General features: G+C 42.7%; 1 protein-coding gene across 8 annotated transcripts in view; it reads right to left on the bottom strand.

Annotated features, from left to right (window-relative positions):
• Nucleotides 1-21,812, bottom strand: part of FTO (FTO alpha-ketoglutarate dependent dioxygenase) — a 414,324-nt gene that overhangs the window by 203,617 nt on the left and 188,895 nt on the right. For all 8 annotated transcript variants that reach the window (XM_070061822.1, XM_070061827.1, XM_051846617.2 and 5 more), the window contains 1 exon segment: nucleotides 15,488-15,607. In XM_070061822.1, the coding sequence (XP_069917923.1) occupies nucleotides 15,488-15,607 (120 nt within the window).

Genomic DNA, 21,812 nt, shown 5'->3' with positions numbered 1-21,812 from the left:
CTCATCATATCGGAACGCGACAACTGAAACTCAGACCTGAACAGCATCCAACAGGAACGTTAAGTTTAAACAGAAAATCAGGCAACGTGCCACGTTTCCAGGGGTGAGGAGCCCTCCCTTCACTTTCCATCCACGAAGACAGTTACAGCACAAAGCCCCGGGACTCAGCAGGGGAAAGGGCCACCTACACCGTGTATAAAACTCAATTCTACTGCATAACAACATCACTGGATGTATTGCTAAGTGCACTCATCGCCTGCGCTGATCTGGCTGATTTGGCACAGGACTCCATGGTGGAAAGAACAACCTTTCCACATTTCCCAGTCAAGGACATCTGAGTGCTCCTTATAGAATGTCTGTACCTATCAGGATCCTCTGGTTGTAGCAACAGATGGAGCTTGGACTGAGATTCTAACAGTGGCTAAGAGAGCAGTGGCTGCTGCCTAACCGTATACCCCAGCATTGGCACACACTGTTTCTGTGATGGGGCCAATCACTTAACAACTCAGAGCCTCAATCTCTTCAGCTGCAAAATAGGAGCCAGATAAATGAAAAACAAAAGTGAGGCACCGTTTTCACCAGCTTTATTTGCAAAATGTCAGAGTAATATACTGCATTTGTGGGGATGTGGGCAAACAGGCACTATATCACATAAACTCTAAATATGTATACATACAGACATATACATAAACACACCCACCCACACAGACACATACACACACACACACACACACACACACAAACACTGCTACAAACTCCATGGGAAGCAATGTGACCATGGCTCCTAAAAATAATAACACACACATTACTTGTCCCAGCAATTCTCCCAGGTAGATCTCACATGTGAAAAATGGTATATACTAGAATACTCACAGCAATATTTGTAAAGCAGAAGACTAAAGACAGTAGGAGACGGATTAAACAAATGACAAAACCAAGCTATGTAGTCAGTTAAAAGAATGTGCAAAGAGATCTCTAAGATACAGGGTGACTCACATGAAAACAAAAAGGGTTCAGTGTAACTATAAAGAATACCTGTGGAAAGGTATTAAAAAAAAAAAAAGAACTGGGACTAGTGCTAGCCTTTAGGTAAGGGAAATAAGTGGTTTGAGGACTGAGTGGCAAGAAAGACACTTCTCGCTGTGTATGTCTGTGCACCATTTGAATTCGGCACCGCAGACCTGGGTAAGCCAACAGTCCACATTGGAAAGACCTAGCTCAGGTCATATGGTCATGGAGCAGCCACAAAGACAAGGCACTTCACTCCGTATCCAGGACAGGAAGAGCTCCGCAGGCAATACCAGGGAGCTGCTAGGGGAGCAATGGATGCTGGGGGAGCCTCAACATCTGTCAGCCTCCTTTCCATACATCAGGCCCAACACAAGGGAAACATTTAGTTCACCATAGCTGAGAGTCTGAAAGCCCCAGGGAAGGCGCAGCCACGGCGAGATTTGGTGAAGGGTGGAACTGGAAACTGAGCAGTGCAGCTTCCATGCCTCTGTGCCCCTGACTCCCCAAGCTGTCTGTGCCCTTCTTTCTCAGAAAGGAAGAGAATGGAAAGACCATCTCTTGGGTTCCTTCCAACACAGACGTCCCAGCTGGACCTCAGCTTGTCAAGGCTGACGGTTTGGGTAGAACCGAAAAAAAGAAGAAGTTTAGAATAAATGTTCCAGGCCCTGAAAGGAATTAAGAAATGGTACATATGACTAGACCTCCAAAAAGCACAAAGTCCATTCATTCTGCAGGGCAGTACCACTCTGTGTGACTCTTACCAGGCTCTCTGGAAAATGAAGCAGGACAAGGAGATTCAAAAAATTCACGAAGATGTGCTTTAGGGGAAAAAAAAAACTATAAAACTACAACATTATACATATTATGAAAAAAACTATGACACATGAATGACACTATGGCTGGATCTCAAAATTTTTTGCACCAAAATAAACATGTTTTGTAATCTCATTTCCCAGGAACTTTTTATAGTACATCTGTAGTTTCCTATCATTTCTCCATTTTACTAAAAAAGGAAAATATGACCTTAGATTGCTAAGCAGAATCAAAGCAAAAGCAACCTTTCAGAAACTCAAATCTAAGGAACAGTTATTAAATCGCTCAAGAAGTAACACCTTCTGCTAATCCTTAGACATAAGAAAGCCAGGCAATGGAAAAGAGCAGTATCACATAGAGGGAACAAAGAGAGAGCCCAGCAGAAACCTTTGCATTCTGCATGCAGACTCCATCTTTCAGTGGGTGTGACTGAGAGGCCAAAGTGCAAGGGCAAACACAGGACAGCGCCCAGTGCACCAGCACTGATGTGGAGTTTCTGGCAAACAGGAGATGTGCGTGGGAAAGAAGCCATGCTCTTTCAGCAGTGGAAACGACAGATTACCACACCTGCTATCTTAAACCAAATCAAATAACTCATGAGTAACACTTGGCAGAGTTGCAAAATACCTTTATGCAAGGACTGAGGCCTCAAGACCTTCACCTGGACAGGGGGAGGTGGAACTGTCATTTCCTCCAAACCCTAGCTCCAGGTGAAGACGAAATGAAACACACCTAAGGTTCCTAAAGAAGGAAGAGAGTCATGGGGGTTCATACGTGGAAAGACCTACCTCCCACCAAAATCTAAAATTATCAAGCTGGTATTTAATTATGATGGGGTTGGGGAGGGAGAGAGTGAGAGCAAGAGAGAGAAGGAAAGGGAGGGAGGGAGAAAGATAGAGGGAGAAGGAGATGGAGAGAGAGAGAGGGAGAGACAGACAGGAGGAGAGAGAGAGGAGGAGAGAGAGAGAGAGGGAAAGAGGGAAAGGGATAAAGAGAAAAAGAGCGAGACATAGAAGGAGAGAGAGAGGGAGAGAGAGAGAGAGAAACCTTTGGCAGGAAAAATGATCTCAACTCTTTTGTAATTCCTATTACAGGCTTGCTTCTTTGCTGTATTCAGGACACACAATCTTGAAATTAGGACAAATAATTGAATTTCAATTGTTCCCCAAATAAAACCTTTGCAAATGCAACATAATAAAATAGTTTCCATTTTATTTTCAGCTGTACATATTTAGTATTATGCATCCCATGACTTTGGATAGAAAGCTAGTCATTAAGGGGTGAAAATTGTATACATTGCAAAGACATGCATTAGGGGGGAAAAAAGTCCCTGGTAATCTCCCTCATCTTATCTCTCGCTACTGGACTCACACAAACAAAAATCCATCCAGTCTAATCAAGTGTGTGAGCAGGGCTTGCGTTTTCCCTACAGCATCTCCACTTCTGCCATCTTCGAATATCCACCACCCATCTCCATCTATCAAAATCCTTCGTTTTCCCAAAGGCCTACGTCAGAATCAGCTTTTCTCCTTTGCTTTTTCTTCCTCTGAATCACTTACTGCCTTGTGCCTTATCAACCTGAGAGACATAAGTCCTACCTCTTTGTATAACTTCACACTTATCTGCACCAAGGGCAGCCGATGGACGAGTAAATGACTGGAATGGACAAAGAACATTTCTCTTCTGATGTCACTAGATTAAAATAGATTTCAAACATAAATCATTGTCCAATTTTTAAAGTTACCTTTCTTAAGAATACTCCCAGTAACACATGGGATAAAAGCATACAAAAGGGGGAAGATTCTGAATTTTCAGATGTGAAAGATGGAAATTAAGGGTCTTAACACTTAAAAGGGTCAAATTCTTTAAGAGCTCACATTGGCACCCAAAAAATATAATCCAGGCTACTCCAATCTAGACAGAAAACAACACTGCCTAATTAACAAGCTTAGCAAGCTTCTCTTTCCCACTACGGTAAAGAAATAAAAAATAAAATAAAATAAAATAAAAATGGGCCCTGGGAATGCCAGCAGCTCACCGTTTGCTAAAGACTCCTGGCTATGTGGACCCCACATCCATTCAAACTCTGTCTCAGGATGAAAGGCAGATGGGGCACTCTGAACTGGCAGTCGGAAGACCAGAGCATCAGCTGCAAACGACACTGATTTTTCTCCTTCTTCCTCAACAAAGTGGTGTGGAGGGGGATGGGGACCCTTCAGCCTCCAGTGAGATTCACATCAAAATCCTTTACAAGGCTTCCATCTTCCAACTTTACCTAAGAAGCCAAGTCTGCCTCCTGGACTCAGATAGCAACAGTAGTTCTGCCGCTTATAAAATTAGGACTCAACTTTTTCCTTTGTTCTAGCAAAAGACTTTCTGCAAGAAAGCAGTAATCCTTTAAAGCTTTCCAGTCCAAAGGTGTCTCCTGGTTTGTATCTCCCCTTCCCCACCCCCCAGAGGAAAAGCTCAGTCACATCACAAGGCACTTCTTGGTTCCAAGCTGTACTGGGTCTCAAGGACTCCTGGTGAGGAAAGAAAACTGGTCATTTGAACATCCTTTCCTGAGATCTGTCTGAAGTGTAGACAAGCAGCAAGGATGAATATTAATATGCCTTCCATCATCAAAAGCTATTGCATACCCAAAGGATGATAAATATTTTAATCAGTTTTCAGCTTGTCTAGTGAAAGTCAGTTTACTCCTCAGGGATTTCCCTAGTGCTGTGCCCAGAACCTGTCCAGTACATGCCACTTTCCCTGCACAAGGCGATTTTAAAAAGTTCATGGAAAATGGAAAGCAAAGTTCATTTTTATGCAAAAAAAACCCATGAAATCCATGCATAGCTTTCTCATAATATGAATTTTCACAAAGTTTCTGAAGATTTCTTGTATAATTTCGAGTATTAGTAACAACAAAATCCAAGCTTTGCTGGAGAATTCATTTAATTTTTGGTTAATTTTACTCTATTAAGTTGTTCAAGAATAGGGAACTATGAACAATGGCAAAAATTAAGATCAAACACCGCACTTCTAAGTGTTAGCAAAACTTCTGCTCTGAATACTAATAGCCTACTTATCCCTATCATGTAAAAAACAACTTCCCCCATATTTGCAAAAATAGTTTGTCAGTGACTGCTCAATCTTCACAACTGTGAATGTCAAAGGTATGGAACAGGATGCTTCTCTCTGCCTTGGCCAGTGTTTTTCAAAAAAGAGAAGTTAGAGATGTTTTGGGGTATTGTTGTAAGGGCTATTTTTCCCTTTTATTTAATTTCTTTTTGAGATAACATTTTTAGCATACATTATAGCATGTTCTACTAAATTATACTATGGTTCTACTAGAGTTCAATAAATAAAATGTGAAAAGACCATAATCCTGCAGGAAAATACACAAGGGTTATAGACAATAATCAAATGAGAAGATGTTCTACTTCACTCATATAAATTTTAAAATAGTCACAAAATCATCACTACTGTATTAAGATATAATCCCTATTAATTGGTTGGGCAGGCCGGCGCCGCGGCTCACTAGGCTAATCCTCCGCCGTGCGGCACCGGCACACCGGGTTCTAGTCCCGGTCAGGGCGCCGGATTCTGTCCCGGTTGCCCCTCTTCCAGGCCAGCTCTCTGCTGTGGCCCGGGAGTGCAGTGGAGAATGGCCCAAGTGCTAGGGCCCTGCACCCCATGGGAGACCAGGAGAAGCACCTGGCTCCTGCCATCGGATCAGCGCGGTGCGCCGGCCGCAGCGCGCCGGCCGCGGCGGCCATTGGAGGGTGAACCAACGGCAAAGGAAGACCTTTCTCTCTGTCTCTCTCTCTCACTGTCCACTCTGCCTGTCCAAAAAAAAAAAAATGGGTTCGGCAAAAATTTAAAACAAAGTTTGACAAATGTTTGCTTAAAAATAAAATGACCTTAAAATATTCCTGTGAAGATGGAGGTAATATTTTAGGAAGCTGTGCAGAGTTTAGAAGGATTTATTAAAGGCTCTTCTGACCAAGAGGACTAGAACACATGCTATTCACCAGATACTGTTCTAGGAGCTGGGGAAATCACAGTGACAGAGCTCCAGCTGCCCTGGTGGGCATCAGACCCAGTACAGGCAGACAATAAACAAAAGCACAGTCTGATGGCAGGTGGTGGGGGTGATGTGCAGTAAGGTAGAGGAGGGTAAGGGACTCCCACGAAGAGAACAAGTCTGAGTATTCTGTAATTTCTCACTTAAATTAGTCATACGTAAGTAAGAGGACCACAGATCATCAAGTCACCACCAGATCCAAATCTGAGAGCCAAATCTGATGGGTCTAAAACACTGGAGCTTAATTCTGAATATTGCTGCCATATCAAAGATTTTCATTAGGAAGCTAATTTTATCAATTAAAAATGAACAGGAGATTATCTGCACAATTTTTGTAAATATCGAGGGACATGTTTACAATCAATACTCTCACAGGGGGTTCTAGATGCACTCATCATGTAGAGAAAATTCCAAAAAGTCAATCATTTTATTTGTTAGGGAAAAGATGGAAGTAAAACTATCACCTACAAATGACCATAGAGGAATACAGAAACAGCAAAATGTCATGATTTCCTTAGATTAAAAGAGGTCATTATTTTGCAGATGTCAACGAGGAGAGAGCAGGATGATGGCTATGTTATCCTTAATGCACGGAAGAGCCAACTTAATGTTCTCCCAGAGCTCTCTGCTAAGTCAGTTTTTGGCACCTGGAGGACATCTCTCTAATAAAGACACTTCTGCGAAATACAGAAAGATTTCCAGTCCAGTCTCCCAAAGTATTTAACTCACAGTGGATAGAAACATTGCAAGACTAGCAGTGAGCTCCAAATTATTGAGTCCCTGTAGCTCCTGGACCTTACCCCAGGTCTGCAGGAAAGGAAATGAACAATGGAAAGTGATGCTATCATTTACAGAGACTCAATCAAATAGATTCTGCAGAAGGGTTCCCAAGCTGAGGACTGGTCCCATTTTTACACTCATTACTGCAGTGGGAGCATTTGGGATGCCCACACCCATATCGGAGAGTCCGGGTCTGGCTCCCTGCTACGCTCCTGATTCCAGCTTCCTGCTGAAGTGCATCATGGGAGACAGCAGGTGATGGCTCAGGTAACTGAGTCCCTCCCAACCCACTAGGGATAGCTGGATTGAATTCCTTGCTCAGCTTTATCCTCATCCAGCCCCTGCCATTGCTGGTATTTGGGGAGGAAATCAGTGGACGGGAGCTCTCAATCTTTGTCTGTCTCTCTCTGACTCTCAAATAAATTAAATAAATAAATAGGTTACCAAATCACTACTGGTGATGCCTGGCATGTGCATTTCATAGTTTACAAGCATTTCCATATGATCATCATAACAATATTCTTCAGGAGATGACAGTTTTGGGGATCATTTACTAACCAACTTGAGGAAAAAAGATCCTAAAGTTTCAGTGATGGTCCCTAGAAATAGCACAGCATCATTCAGAAACCTTACACCCCTTCCAAAACTAAGCTTGTCGATTTTTTTTTAAAGAACATGTCTTCTGAATTTTTTTTTCAAGATTTATTTATTTGAAAGTCAGAGTTACACAGATAGAGAAGGAGAGGGAGAGAGAGAGAGAGATCCTCCATCCACCGGTTCACTCCCCAACTGGCCACAACGGCCGGAGCTGCACTGATCTGAAGCCAGGAGCCAGGAGCCTCCCCCAGGTCCCCTACATGGGTCCGAGGGCCCAAGAACCTGGGCCATCCTCCACTGCCCTCCCAGGCCACAGCAGAGAGCTGGATCAGAAGTGGAGTAGCCCGGTCTCGAACCAGTGCCCATATGGGATGCTAGCACCGCAGGCGGCAACTCCACCTGCTATGCCACAGCGCCAGCCCCAATTTTTTTATATTACTCTATTCTTTCAGACTGAGATTCTTTGAGGATATTTCAGAAATGTTTCCAATAAGGCCCATTAATAGACTAGAACTAAATTTAATCACCTTACCAACTCCCCCTTTAAAAAAACTTAGAGGAAGTGAGGTACACATTTCTTTCATGATCTATCCTGCCCAGGAAAACAACAGAAATCCCTGACCCCTCCACCTGGTACCAGAGTTTCTGAATTCACATCTGAGATGCTATGATGGCCTGCTCCACAAAGGATCCCAGATAAATTCCAGCAGCCAAGGCTAAAATAGCTCCCCGGGGGAAAGTTGCAGGCTCTTCACCCCTTTTACATTCACTTGAGCTTCAGTGTAGTTAAAATCACTTGAAACATCAGAATTCATCTTATATATATCACATGTGAAATGTACATGTGCATGTGCATACATGTTCGTGTGTGTATTTAATGAAACTTGGCAAAATTGGGCCAAATCCTGTGACATCAAGACTAAATAGAAACCTTGCCTGCTTATTCCGCGTTTTCTTCTCCTTAACACCAACGAGAGTTGAGAGATGGCAAAGCTTTCGCTTGCAATTTCCTAGCTCCTGTCATTGTGTCTCACCACCTTCAGCATTGTCCCTCTTGTTCCTATCGTGTGCCGAGCGCAGGCAGCAGGAACCATCCTCTTAACATTCCTGGGATGTGCCAGGTACATCTTAGCTCTGGGTACCAATAAAGCTCCACTCTCATGCAGCTCAGGCAAGGGTTAAAAATGGAGAGTCCTACCCACTGGTTTGCTCTGATGTTCCTGGAGATATTGTCACTGGATGTATCCTCAGTAGAATTCTATTCAACACCTCTGTCTTTAAGTACAAAGCTGTAGGCTGTAGCAGCTTTAAGAAACATAAGTATCCCTTTTTTCTGCTGCACAGTATCTGTGTGTGAAATTCTCTAAAGGGGTTTAAGTATTTACCCTGAACACTATCAGACAGTTTCTAAAATTTTCCTTATCCACTTGCAAAAAACGCTTCAAAGAGAATCATAAACACAGTCCTTTGTGCTTTCCACGCACACTCTGCTTTTGAGGCTGATGGCCTGAATTCTCTTCAAATTATACATTTTCCCCAAAAAACACAGGACACACTTTTTAAAAAAATTCATTAATAAATCTGCAGCTTTAACAAAAGGGGGGAGGATGCAAAAATCTGAGAGAAATTTAGGAGGCAATTAAAGAAGAAATCAAAACTGGTTAGAATCCCATTGCTAAATGACAGGCAAAATTTCCCCTTACCATATTTTACTTTTAATAAAACAACACAGCCTTAGAGAATTGGAGAGGGTAGGCAGGTAGGGAGGAGAAAGAAAAGAATTGACTTCCAATGCACACATTTAGAATAAGCAAAAACGTGAGCCCAGGATTTTAAGATACTGTGGGTAGAAGTGATTTTTTTCTGTATTCAAAATTTCCAAGGTTAAACATAAAGGAGCCCAAATTCAGTGACTGGGGACCTGTTTTGGAATGTGGATTAGTGGGTACTTGTGGTTATTTACTTGGTTCCTGTCCGTACTACTCTTAAGGCACTCAGCATTAAAAATTAAGTCAATTTTAAAACATCAAATATCTCATACAGGGTCCTAAATTACTATAACATGCTTTGTTCCTAAATCAGAATTGCTAACCCTGAAAAATGAAAGAGACAGGATTAAGTCAGCAGATGCAACTTAGCATGTACAAACATTAACAAGGAAGGGGATATACAAAGATATATATAAACAAGTGTGCATGAGTATATATATATTTGATAGATAGTATGTAAATTGGTCATTTCACCATTGATATGAATGAAAAATTATATTTATAAAACTTTCTTCTTCAAACTCTCCCAAATCTTTAATCCTAGAAGAAAATTTAAAATGAACTCAGTTAAATGAACTATAATAGAATAGCAAATGCTAGCATATTTAGTACATATGAAGACACTTTCAAAATTTCATGGATAATGAAATTCAAAGATAAGTTTACTTTGGTGTAAAAATCTATTTGAAATCCATGCATACAGGGGTTCTTCAGAAAGTTAACAGAAAAAGTATATTCTGAAAAAACTATGCATGAGAACTTTTGTGCACCCAAATAAATTTATCTTTGAATTCCATTCTTCATGAACTGTTGGAAGTACCCTTGCATTTCCATGCATCAAAAGGCAGCCTTGTTCCCGTACTCAGTTATAAAGAATTTAAAGCACAGGGATGATAGCTTCATTAATCTCTCCAAAAACAAACCAACTGCTCCCTGGCTCAGTCACTTGCTACGACCAGGTCACCTACACTAAGGAGGACTCAGCCACACAGCAGTAGGCGGGCTCCTGCCATCAGCTGTCCCTGATGAGTTAGGCAAGCCAAATTGACAGGGTGTGGAAACGGGGTGAGTCATCTTGAAATGAAATGATCATAAGTAACTTGTCAAGGACAACCTTTACAATCTTCAGTACATTACTCTGTTAAACACGTTAACAAGAAGACGGTGTACAGTATTAAATAAAACGCCTACTCAGTTTCCACAAACATCTCTCTGCCAGCCTGTGCCCAATTTTAACATAAATGGCTAGAATTAAATATGGCCCATAGCTTACCTAAAACATAATTATATGTTGTGTTTTACACTGTTGCAAAACGGATACATGAAAATAATCCAGCCTTGGCTGTTACTCACTGAAGTCAATAAAGGTTATTAAGGCCAACTACCAAATACACACATTGCTACTCAGCACGGGGAGCTGTCAGGACAGGAAACACAATTCAAAACATTCAACCTCATCAGGATCTACTCTCTCTTCTAAAAGAAAAGGCAACAAAAGATGCATGAGGAATTTTCTCTCCTGTGTATAAATCATCAGTACTTTTGAAAATGTTTACTCTGGAAACTGCCCTAGAATATTTCCATTGGATTATGCCAAATTGACCTTCTTTTTTTTTTTTTAAGGTCAAAAGGAAATGAATAAATGTCATCAATTTAGAGGATTTCACACCTAGCATTCTTTTCTATATCACTGCGAATTTGATACTGTTAAAACATTTTTATAGGTAAAATAAATGTCAGTTTTGCAAAGAGCGATACCAGACCCTGAGAGACAAATGGCCTATCCATTGAATCTCCGGCTACAGCAAGACTTCCTCACCTCACAGGAGATTTCAGCTTTTCACATTTCGCTTTACCCAGAAAGCAAAGCTTAGACAGTTTCTTTCAAATGGTAACTCTGTCTTATCCTACAATAATCCGGGATGGGGGGTAGTGGGTTGGCTTTCAAAAATAATAAAATAAAGTACAAATGTTTGAATAGCGTTATGATATTATAACATCTTCTTGAAGAAGACCGCAAAAAAGAGCGGGAAGGTGAGGCTAAATTCCAGAGTTATAAGAAAGGGTTATGTTGCTTTGGGCTTAATGGCTCATAAATTCATGAGGTAATATTCAGGGAAAATGTGATATTTTATCAGAATGTCATTCAAATATAAGGTTTAACATTTACATCACAAGAGCGTGCAGAGAGTAAAACTCTCCTCCGGGAGAGAAATGGCAAGAATAAACAGTGTGATAAAAAAAAAAAAAAAAAATGCAGTGCTTGCCGACACAGGGAAGTAGAGGCTGGGGGGCTTAGGAGACAGCTGACTCAACTTTTTAAAATATGTGACTGGTTATGACATGTGAAGCAGTTACCATTAATGGGAGAAAAGCTATCTCAAAGCTCATTTTCATTCGTCTAAAGCTTTCCTGAGAACCACATCTTTCCAACTACAAAGTGAAGAAAAAAAAAAAAGAATAAGAACACAAAGACAGAGAGAAATCACAACACGAGACTCTTCCTGGTACAGAGGCCGTCAAAGGTTTCTTTACTCATAAGCAAAAGGGGAAGAGAAATGCACATATTGCCTGGGGTTTTTTATTTTATTTTCTCGCCAGAAGAGATCGATGTTATGTTGGAGAACAGACAAAATGCATTGATTAAAGAAGTCTTTCCATAACATACACATGATTTTACAATTCAAAAGAGTCTAAGATAAAGAAGAATCATTTGTCTACAATGATAGCAATTTGGGGTAATATATTCTCTGGAAGCAAAGTCAGTACGTTCAGAAATGCCGTTTAGATTAGTCTAATTCTATAGAATCCAAATGTGCACCCAACACTGCACTTTTTATGTTAAATTGCTGTTGAATTTGTTAACCCACAACTGATTTCCTGTGTTATGGAATCTTGGAGATTACAGCTAACTTGAAGCAACAGGGATAATTCTTGACAGTTAATGGTAGATTTGTATGCATTTTCCTGAAAGGCTAGCATCTCCAGGGCCTCAAACTGGTAGCTCAACATTGCCCCCTACTGCTTGCAACTAAAAAAAATAGGAGATGGGCTGGTACCAACTAGGAATCCCACCCGCCAGGGCCTGTTCCAGCCCCTGTACACAAATACCAGATGGCATTGCACTAACTATAGACTTTTCCAATGACTTTTCTGTCTCCCCCAATAGTAAAAATAAACTATTATGAATTTGTTAAAAGTAATTTTAAAATGCTTAAAGCAATGCTCAAATTTAATTTGGAGAGACCAACCCTTTTATCTTGGCCCAAACCTTCACTCTGCTGATAAGGATCATCCTGGGGCCTGCTGAGAGACACACTGAGGCCATTGAGCTCCCTCTGAACACTGAGGAATGCCACACCAACTGCAAGGAAACCAGCTCCAGAAAATTTCCAGGGTTGCTCTTCTTTTTAGCCTTTTTTTTAAAAATATGAGATCTATAAAATAAATAGAAGAGAGTCCCCCAAAGGAATGTCCCACTGCCACCAAATAAATACAAATGTAAATTTTTTGAATGAATTCAATTGAATGCCACAATACCAAAGGTTTTATCTAAAAAAAGAAAAAAAAAACTCTCAAACAAAAGTAATTTAAAAACATTTTTTAATAAAAACAAAGTTCTTGCCTTATTTGTTTTCTAACTCTAATTCACAGAGCTGTCAAATTACAATTTCAAATGCAAGCTGATACCTTCTAGTTGGGGTTCAGCAGGAAGAGAGAGTCTAACTTATAAATGAATGACCAAAATTAGCATTACGCAATGGGCAGGACACCTAAAAGCTGCCTTTAAACAGGGCTTCCCACAAAAACAGGCTCTCCTTTAGGAACAGAACTAAGGAGATTCAGGCCAGCACTTCCATTTCCTCCAACTGAGAATTAGAATGCTCAGTTCTGCATTGATTCAGGTCTTCAGAGAAATCAATTCCTGTGATACTGCTAACATGCTAAAAGAAGGATTTGAACATTCCCTTTCCAGACATCCATCCACAAAAGGGCGCAGTCTAAAGATCTGGAGAAGGGTTTGGAAAGCAGGGACTTCCGGGTTCTGACTCAGACTCAGAGTTTGGTTGCGGAACCCCCAAACCTGGGTCCTTCCACTCAGTGCACAGCCAGCCAATCGCTGACATCGGAGCGCTGGAAGAAGGCAGGTTCACTTATGAAGCACACAGCAAGGCTGTGTTAGGCCTGGGCTCCCCGAGAGGCTAAATCCAGGAAAGGACCTCACAGCCTGGAGGCGGGGATAAGATGCGTGTGTTCAGCAGGTTGGTTGCTGGTGTTGTGGCCCTCCTTTGATTGGCCAATGATATTGTATTTTGGGAGGAATTTCAATGAAGGGCAAGTGGGCTCTACTTTGTCAAGGCTACACAGTGGTGACAGTTACTTTCTGCTCAGGACCTGTGGTTCCTAGAAAAACACTCACTGGTCCATAGACCAGTGACCTCATGAGTCTAGTGATCTGAGATCCTGTGGGGCCAGCTGTACCACTCCCTTAAATTACTGAGTTAATTTTAGGACGAGGTGGATTTGCCATCAGAGAAGCAGGGTAAGGGAGGGAGCCCTGGGAGGCTGTGGGGGGTTAGTGCCCAACAGTATCTAGTACCTGCAGCAAGGGCCCTGGACAGGGCTCGGCTTCTGTTATGACTTGATACTTCCATTATTATAAAATGAATGTCAGCGTCGCTCCTACATTGTGTAGGATCTTATCACACTATGGAGGAGGAGGAAGAGGAGCAAGTGGTGGGGAGAGGCTCCAGAGGTGGCAGTGGGCCATTTCTGGTGCTGAAGGATCTATGGCATAAATTTGGTGACAGTTTCCTGGGTGTATACTTATCTCCAAATTCATCCAGTTATATCTATTAAAAATGTACAGCTTTTCGTATGTCAATCATATTTCAATAAAATGATTTTAAAAATAAAACCAGGACGGCGCCACGGCTCACTTGGCTAATCCTCTGCCTGCGGCACCGGCACCCCGATTGGGGCGCCAGATTCTGTCCCGGTTGCTCCTCTTCCAGTCCAGCTCTCTGCTGTGGCCTGGGAAGGCAGTGGAGGATGGCCCAGGTCCTTGGGCCCTGCACCTGCATGGGAGACCAGGAGGAAGCACCTGGTTCCTGGCTTCAGATCGGTGCAGCATGCCGGCTGTAGCAGCCATTTGGGGGGTGAACACCTTTCTCTCTGTCTCTCTCTCTCTTACTGTCTGACTCTGCCTGTCAATAAATAAATAAAAATTAAAAAAATAAATAAAACTGGGATGAGACACAGTTACTCGTTTTCGCAGATGGGCTCCCTGTCGGCAGCGCAGTTCAAATCTGCGCAGGGAGGGTGTCTCCAGCGCGTAGCAGGCTTTTATCACTTTGCCACTACTTTCTAAACTCTACTGTTGGGCGACAGGACCGTGAGAGGTGAAGGGCAAGAACTGCACAGCCAGCTCTCCCCACCTATTAGGCTGAGTGACCTTGAGAAAGCTACATCAGTCCTTTGTGTTTCACTCTCCTCCTTTGTAAAAGTGGAGACAATACATCAGCTTTCTGAGGCTGTCATAAAAGTTAGGTAAGTTATATAGAAAACACTCAGAATAGCGTCTGGGCCTTTGGAAATACCACGGGAGTGTTTCCTATTATTATTATTTAAAATTAAGGCTTAATTCAACACCTCCGAGTGACTTCAATTCGCCTCCCAGCTCCATTTCCTACCATATCCCCTGCAATTTCTTGGCTCCAGCCACACTCTGATCTTGTTTTTACAGTTCCTGGAGCCTCATGTTCCACCCCAGATGCCCTACCCCACCCGACTCCTCCCCATCCAAGGTCCCCAAAGCCACATCTAAGGTTTTACCACAGTCCCATTTCCAGTGGTCTGAATTTAATACTCCCTCCTCTGGAGCGGGATTTTTTTTTTTAAATCCTCTATTATAAGATTTCATTTTAGTGAATGTGATATCTGGTGACACTCATGTCTGTCTCCTTGTTGAACTGTTTGATCAGCAGGGTTCAGAGCACAGCTCCGCGGCCACACTGCTTGGGTTTCAATCTTGCTCTGCCACTGACTTGCTGACCTTGGGTAAGGCACGGCATTTCTCTGTCCTCAGTTTTCACATCTACAAATTAAGGCTCATAAGTATTTTCTATACCTCTTAGCATTACTGTAAGAATTCCCTTAGAAGACTGCCTAGTGCCTATAAAAATGCAAATGAATGTTGTGTGCTGTTGTTGAACTGTCCTCTTACCACTACTCACTGGCACAGTGCTTTATGTATAGAAAACACTAATAAATGTTTATTGAATCGAACTGAGATTGTAGTGACAAAACCCTACTTGTTCCCATCACCTCAAATCACTGAGTAGTATGGAATAATTAAACACACATTTGCCTATGCAAAATAGGCAGAAGAGATTTACCTTGCACAGGATCCCAGAAAATGTGGTCCCCAACCTCATGTACTTACCACATCTTCCATCTTCTTCCACAGTCCCTCCAGTTGAGTCATGGGTTCACACCACCAATCAGTGCACTTTTTGTATCGGTTGCCTTGAAACCAGTACTGCCTCAGCCACTCAAACTCGACCTGGGAGCCACAGAAAGAAGGCAGTGGTTACAACGTCCTTGAGATGGACAAGCAAGGACAACGACTTTGCTGCTCAATTCCCCTCCAGTAACTTCAGAGCCACAGAGTGAGAAAAGGTGAGAAAAGCTTGACCTACCCCGTTCCCAGCAAAACCTAAGAGTCTCCAGGGCACTTCTGCAAAGCCAAGAAAAGAATCATCTTAAAGATGAGGTCTAAGGAAGGCATTTGGCACAGCAGTTAAGCTGCCACCTGGGACACACAATGCGTTTTGGGCTGCCTGGGTTCTCAGTCTCGGCTCTACTCTCCGGTCCAGATTCCTGATGACGTGCACCTTACGAGGCGGCAGGTGATGGCTCAGGACGTGGGTCCCTGCCACCCACATGGGAGACCAGGACTGCGTAATTTCTCCTGTTTCCAAGCTGGCCTAGCCTTGGCTGTAGCAGGCATCTGAGCAGTGAATCAGCAGATGGGAGATCTCTTTCCATCTTTCTCCCTCACTTCTCTCTCTAATTGCCTTTCAAATAAACAATTTTTTTAAAAAAAGCTCTTTAAAACAAGAGCTCAGGTTCTTTTAGAAAGACACCCCCGCTCCCACTAGGGCGGGGTTTTGAATCATCTTCATCAATCAGATGTGGAGAAATTTCTAAGTCAATTAGCAATGCTGAGATCCTAAATACAAGCAGCCTGCATCACGTGCTGCAAGAAAGACATGATCAAACAAAATATGTTTTATTAAATGTATTTATGAAGACTAGTATTGAAAAACAACAGATTGGGGCCAGCGCTGTGGCACAGCAGGTTAGGGCCCTGGCCTGGATCACCAGCATCCCATATGGGCGCCAGTTCGAGTCCCGGCTGCTCCTCTTCCAATCCAGCTCTCGCTATGGCCTGGGAGGGCAGTGAAGGATGGCCCAAGTCCTTGGGCCCCTGCACCCGTGTGGGAGATCCCGAAGAAGCTCCTGGCTCCTGGCTTCGGATCGGCGCAGCTCTGGCCGTTGCAGCCATCTGGGGAGTGAGCCAGCAGATGGAGGACCTCTCTCTGTCTCTACCTCTCTCTGTAACTCCATCTTTCAAATAAATAAAATAAATCTTAAAAAAAAAAAAAAGAAAGAAAACAACAGAAACACATCAGGGAATACCAACTATAAGTTCCGTAGCTTAAAAATAAAATGCTAATCCATGGGGAGGGGGTGGGATGTTGGTAAAAACATTTGCCCATATAACCAAACATACATTAAACATACAAAGCCATTCAAATTGTCAACTCAGGGCAAATGACAGTAAGTCGGAGCAATAGCAAAGCCACTAGTAGTTTATTTTCCTTCCATAGAAACTACTACAGTAAACTTCTATTGCTTGCTGTCTTAGTATTTCTCCTTGTAGTCTCGTAAAACCGTGCAATTCATTTGGTAACCACCCCATCTCTATTCTCAGTCCCTGTGGGTTAAGTAGAGCTCTCGGGGCCGGCGCTATGGAGTAGCGGGTAAGGCTGCTGTTTGCAGTGCCAGCATCCCATGTGGGGGCTGGTTCAAGTCCTGGCTGCTCCAATTCTGACCCGGTTCTCTGCTGTGGCCTGGAAAGGCAGTAGAGGATGGCTCAAGTCCCTGGGCCCCTGTGCCCGCATGGGAGACCCAGAAGAAGCTCCTGGCTCCTGGCTTCACATTGGTCCAGCTCCAGCCATTGCGGCCACTTGGGGAGTGAACCAGTGGATGGAAGATTTGTCTCTCTCTGCCTCTGCCTCTCTGTAACTGTGCCTTTCAAACAGGTGAATGAATCTTTAAAAACAAGCAAACGAAAAAAAGAGCTCTCACGGCTTTATCGGGGTGGAATTTGCAACCCAAGTCTAAGCCAGTCAGCCTGCCCCATTTCTCTATAATTGTCCTGGATGGCAGTAGATATATGTTCAATCAGAAAAAGTCTCAAGACCATCAACAGATATAGGAAGAAGACTACAGCCATTGGGCATCAAATGGAATGGAGTTAACACAATAAGACGTGACTGCAAAAAGAAACCATAAAAACCAGGCCCTTGGTGACATCAACTGATTCTTGATCAAGCTCTTCCTGAAGCTCTTTTTACTTAAGCCAGTTCAGGCTGAGTTTTCTGTCTCATGCAACTGAAATCATATCAACATAAAGATGAGAGGCTCAGTAAAGCTTTAGAAGTATAAGAAATGTGTCCTATTTGTCTCTCAAGAATTCTATCACTCATTTTCAATGTGAAAATCAAATTTTACCATCAAAGTACAAGTCCATTCTTCCCAAAAACTCTTTCTACCTCTGCCCTCTAAAGAAATGTAGAGCAATCACAGCTTCAGGTTGGGTCCTCTGGCTTTGCTAAGGTGATCATGTTCCATACACAGACACAGAGCCATTATAATCTTCACCTGTTACCACAAAGGATTTTTTGTTTGTTTATCCATATTGAACTTTCATGAGGCAAACAAAAGCAACTTGTGAAGATTTAACAATGGTGAAAATGGATCAAATAAGTAACCTGAGAACACCAAGTCATTTGAAAAGGTCTTAGTTTACATTAACTAAATGTTTGTTTGATACGTAAATCTGATTTCAGTTAAAGCTGTTTAAACAAAACAAAAAAGGAATGTAGACAAGATTAAGACAACAGTTGCTAAACCTTATCTGTGGTATTAAAAGACAGTGGTTAACAGAAGTAAACCTGAGCACTCTGAAAGGAGACTGAAGACAAGTGTAGTTCAACTTCTGTGAAGATACAGGTTTAACAACATATCTATTACAAGAAAGAAATTATGTTCTTTTTCATGGATTGCACATGAAAATTGCTCAGGCCATAGGAACAGCCTGTCAACAACACATCGGGCCCTGTGTTAAGAGAGTTGAAAGGTTTTTTAAAAGATTTTCCAATGTGTGGACTGGTGACTGCCACTGAAGATGACAAAAGGCATAAGCCTTGGCAATGAGGGTCTATCCCAGGAAATAAACTGGATCATCATATGTAATTAGCTCATTCAGTCTATCAGGATACATTCGCATGCAGAGCTCAGTCAAACTCAGACATGAGGAAAAGGGCGTATCTGGGCACTCTGCTACTGGACGATAAAAGAGCACTATTTTAATAAATGGTGCCTTCCTCGTCCTCCTCGATGCCTTTTGAAGCAGACATTGTTGTGGTTACCAGTGAGGGCTCTGGAGTCAGTTCAACCCTGGGCTCCACTACAGAAAAGCGATGTCGTCTGTAAAACAGGGATAATTACATAATAACCACATAGGTTTGTGGTAAGGATTAAATAGTTAATAATGAGCTGCCTATATATGTCAGGCACTTGCAAGACACTAAGAATACAAACTGAACAAGACCACAAGGCCTAGAACTTACAGTCTCCAGGCATCTCACCATCTTAAGAAGTTTTCTTAGGAGGAAAACTTCTAATTTTCATGCCAACTCATGTCCCCCTTTCCACTAATGCCAGTCAGGATAGTTCAGTAGTGAGAACTTAACTCCCAACAGAGTTTTATTCATGAAGTGAAGCATTGCCCATGAGATGCAATCTTTCTGAACATCAAATCCATTGGCATGCATCTTATTTGACTCCATGCCGTGACATTTCCATTTCAATGTTGTGGCTATAACAGTATAAGATTTTAACCAAATGTCCCTCTCACCAGTTTTCCTACTGCCAAGGGAAGTAGTTGGCTCTTTTCTAAAAGTTAAGGAAGCAAAAAAACATTCCCAGTCACTTGATTCAAAGTTTGAAGTAAAAAACAAAACAAAACAAACAAAACAAAAACACTCCCTAAACTCTGGAGATTAAGAAGGAAAATTGCAGGATGGGCACTGAATAAAACCCAAAGGACGGGAGGGGCGTTTGGCACACTGGTTAAGATGTCATTTAGGAGACCTTTACTCCATACAGGAGTACCTGGTTTGAACCCCAGTTTTACTCCTGCTTCTGGCTTCTTGCTAATGCACACCCTGGGAGGCAGAGGTGATGGCTCAAGTCCTTGAGCCCCTCACACATGTGGGAGACCTGGGTTGAATTCCTTGCTCCTAGCTTCAACATAGCCCTACCCTGGCTGGTGCAAGCATTTGGATAGTGAACCAGCAGATGGAAGATCTTTCCTTCTCTCTTTATCTCTGTCTTTCAAACAAACAAAACAAATAAACAAAAATTAAAATATACATACACACATACACCAAAGGGGTAGGACTTGGGATCCAATGGAATCTTTATAACTTCAGGGCTAAAGTAGTGAAATCCTAACCATATTGAATGAGTGATCAAGTTCTAGCCAGGACAGGGGTTGAGTCTTCACCCTTGTCCAGAGCACAGTCCCTCCAAGGAGGCTCCCAGCTAACACAGCAGAAGTGGGAGACAAGCTGTTGGAGCCAGAGCTGTGGTGTAGCGGATTAAGCCTCCAACTACAGTGCTGGCATTGCATGAGTGCTGGTTTGTGTCCCGGCTGCTCCTCTTCCAATCCAGCTCTCTGCTATGGCCTGGGAAAACAGCAGAAGATGGCCCAAGTCCTTGGGCCCCTTCACCTGCATGGGAGACCCGGAAGAAGCTCCTGGTTCCTAGCATCAGATCAGCCTAGTTCTGGTCATTATGGCTATTTGGGGAGTGAACCAGCACATGGAAGACCTTTCTCTGTGTCTCTTCCACTCTCTGGCTATAATTCTACCTCTCAAATAAATATGCTATCTCTGGGTCTTCTGAGTGTTCCTTACCCTCATGTCTGATGTGAACTTCCCCAGTCTTCAAGGGAATTAATGCTCATCACCATCAGAAGGTTCCCTGACAACCAGAGGCCCTGCAAGGTCTTGATGGGCCTCCTGGGCAGCGAAAAACAAAAATGCTCCCAGGAGCTATGGGTACACAGGTGCCATCCAGAAGGCCCTCTTCTATAACTCACCTGCACTTGCCTGCTCCATGCTATAGTCAAAAAAAGAGATCACTCAAGAAAAGTTGTTCTCCACCAAACACCTAGGACAAGACTGTAAGGGAGGAAGAAACAGAATCCACACACCTATCTGAACCTCCATCACTGGGCGCTTACACACCGAGCAGGACATCTGAGATCCCCAAATGATATTTCTGAGCCACTAGATCACAATCTCGTTGCCATCTATCTCCATCACTTCTACAGATAAGCAATTGTCATTTGCTTTTCTTCTGCCAAGTTTGTTTAGGCTCTTGATGTGGCTCCAGGTTGGCCATGAATTTCTCTCATGAGAAACGTGAACACTGCTCCTTGGGGTGAATGTCTCATTTTACCAACCAAAATAAATGATTTCACTGGAAAATAAAGTAGGCAGGGAGAGATGCTAAGGCTCAATCTACAAAGAGACCCTCTCATCACAGATGTGCGGATGATGCAGCTCTGATCAAGAGGAAACCGGGACAAAATAGTGCCACGACACAGTACATTCTTCAAGGGGGACTTTATGAGAAATGAAGACACCGATTCCACTTTTTATGGTTTTTAATATTTGTATATTTATTTATTTGAAAGGCAGAATGGCAGGGGATAGAGAGACAGAGTGATCTTCTACCTGCTAGTTCACTCCCTTAATGTCCACAATAGCTGGGACTGGGTCAGGCCAAATCCAGGAGCCAGGAACTTCATCCAGGTCCCCAGTGTGGATGGCAGGGGCCCAAGCACTTGGGCCATCATCCATGGCTTTCCCATGTGCATTAGCAGGAAGCTGGATAGGAAGCCAACCAGTTAGGACTTTAACCAGCGATGCCATACAGAAGGCCAGTGTCACAGGCTGCAGCTTAACTCACTGCGCAACAATGCAGCCCTCATATTTTACTATTTTTAAGAAGGAAAACAGACCATTAAATAATACAGAAGAAGATTCCTCTTATTACCAAACAAAAGAACTCATCTAAGCCTCTTAAGTTGGGAAAAATATCTAAAAGTTACTCAGTTCCTCTGCCAAAAGTCCCTAAATTGCTAAGTTAGAAACCATCCTAGACAAGGAAAACAAGCCACTCCTAAACCCACAGAGCCAGAGAGCATGTAAAACCAAAGACTTCATCCTGTAATTAGTCCAGCCAAGGCACGTGGTCTTTTTTTTTTTTTTTTTTTTTTTTTTTTGACAGGCAGAGTTAGACAGTGAGAGAGAAAGACAGACAGAGAGAAAGGTCTTCCTTACGTTGGTTCACCCCCCAAATGGCTGCTACGCCTGGCACGCTGCGCCGATCCGAAGCCAGGAGCC

This window comes from Oryctolagus cuniculus, chromosome 18, assembly GCF_964237555.1.
Source record: "Oryctolagus cuniculus chromosome 18, mOryCun1.1, whole genome shotgun sequence".
NCBI classification, from domain to species: Eukaryota; Metazoa; Chordata; class Mammalia; order Lagomorpha; family Leporidae; genus Oryctolagus; species Oryctolagus cuniculus.
Note: the sequence above shows the minus strand (reverse complement) of the source record. Positions and strands in the feature narration are given on the sequence as shown.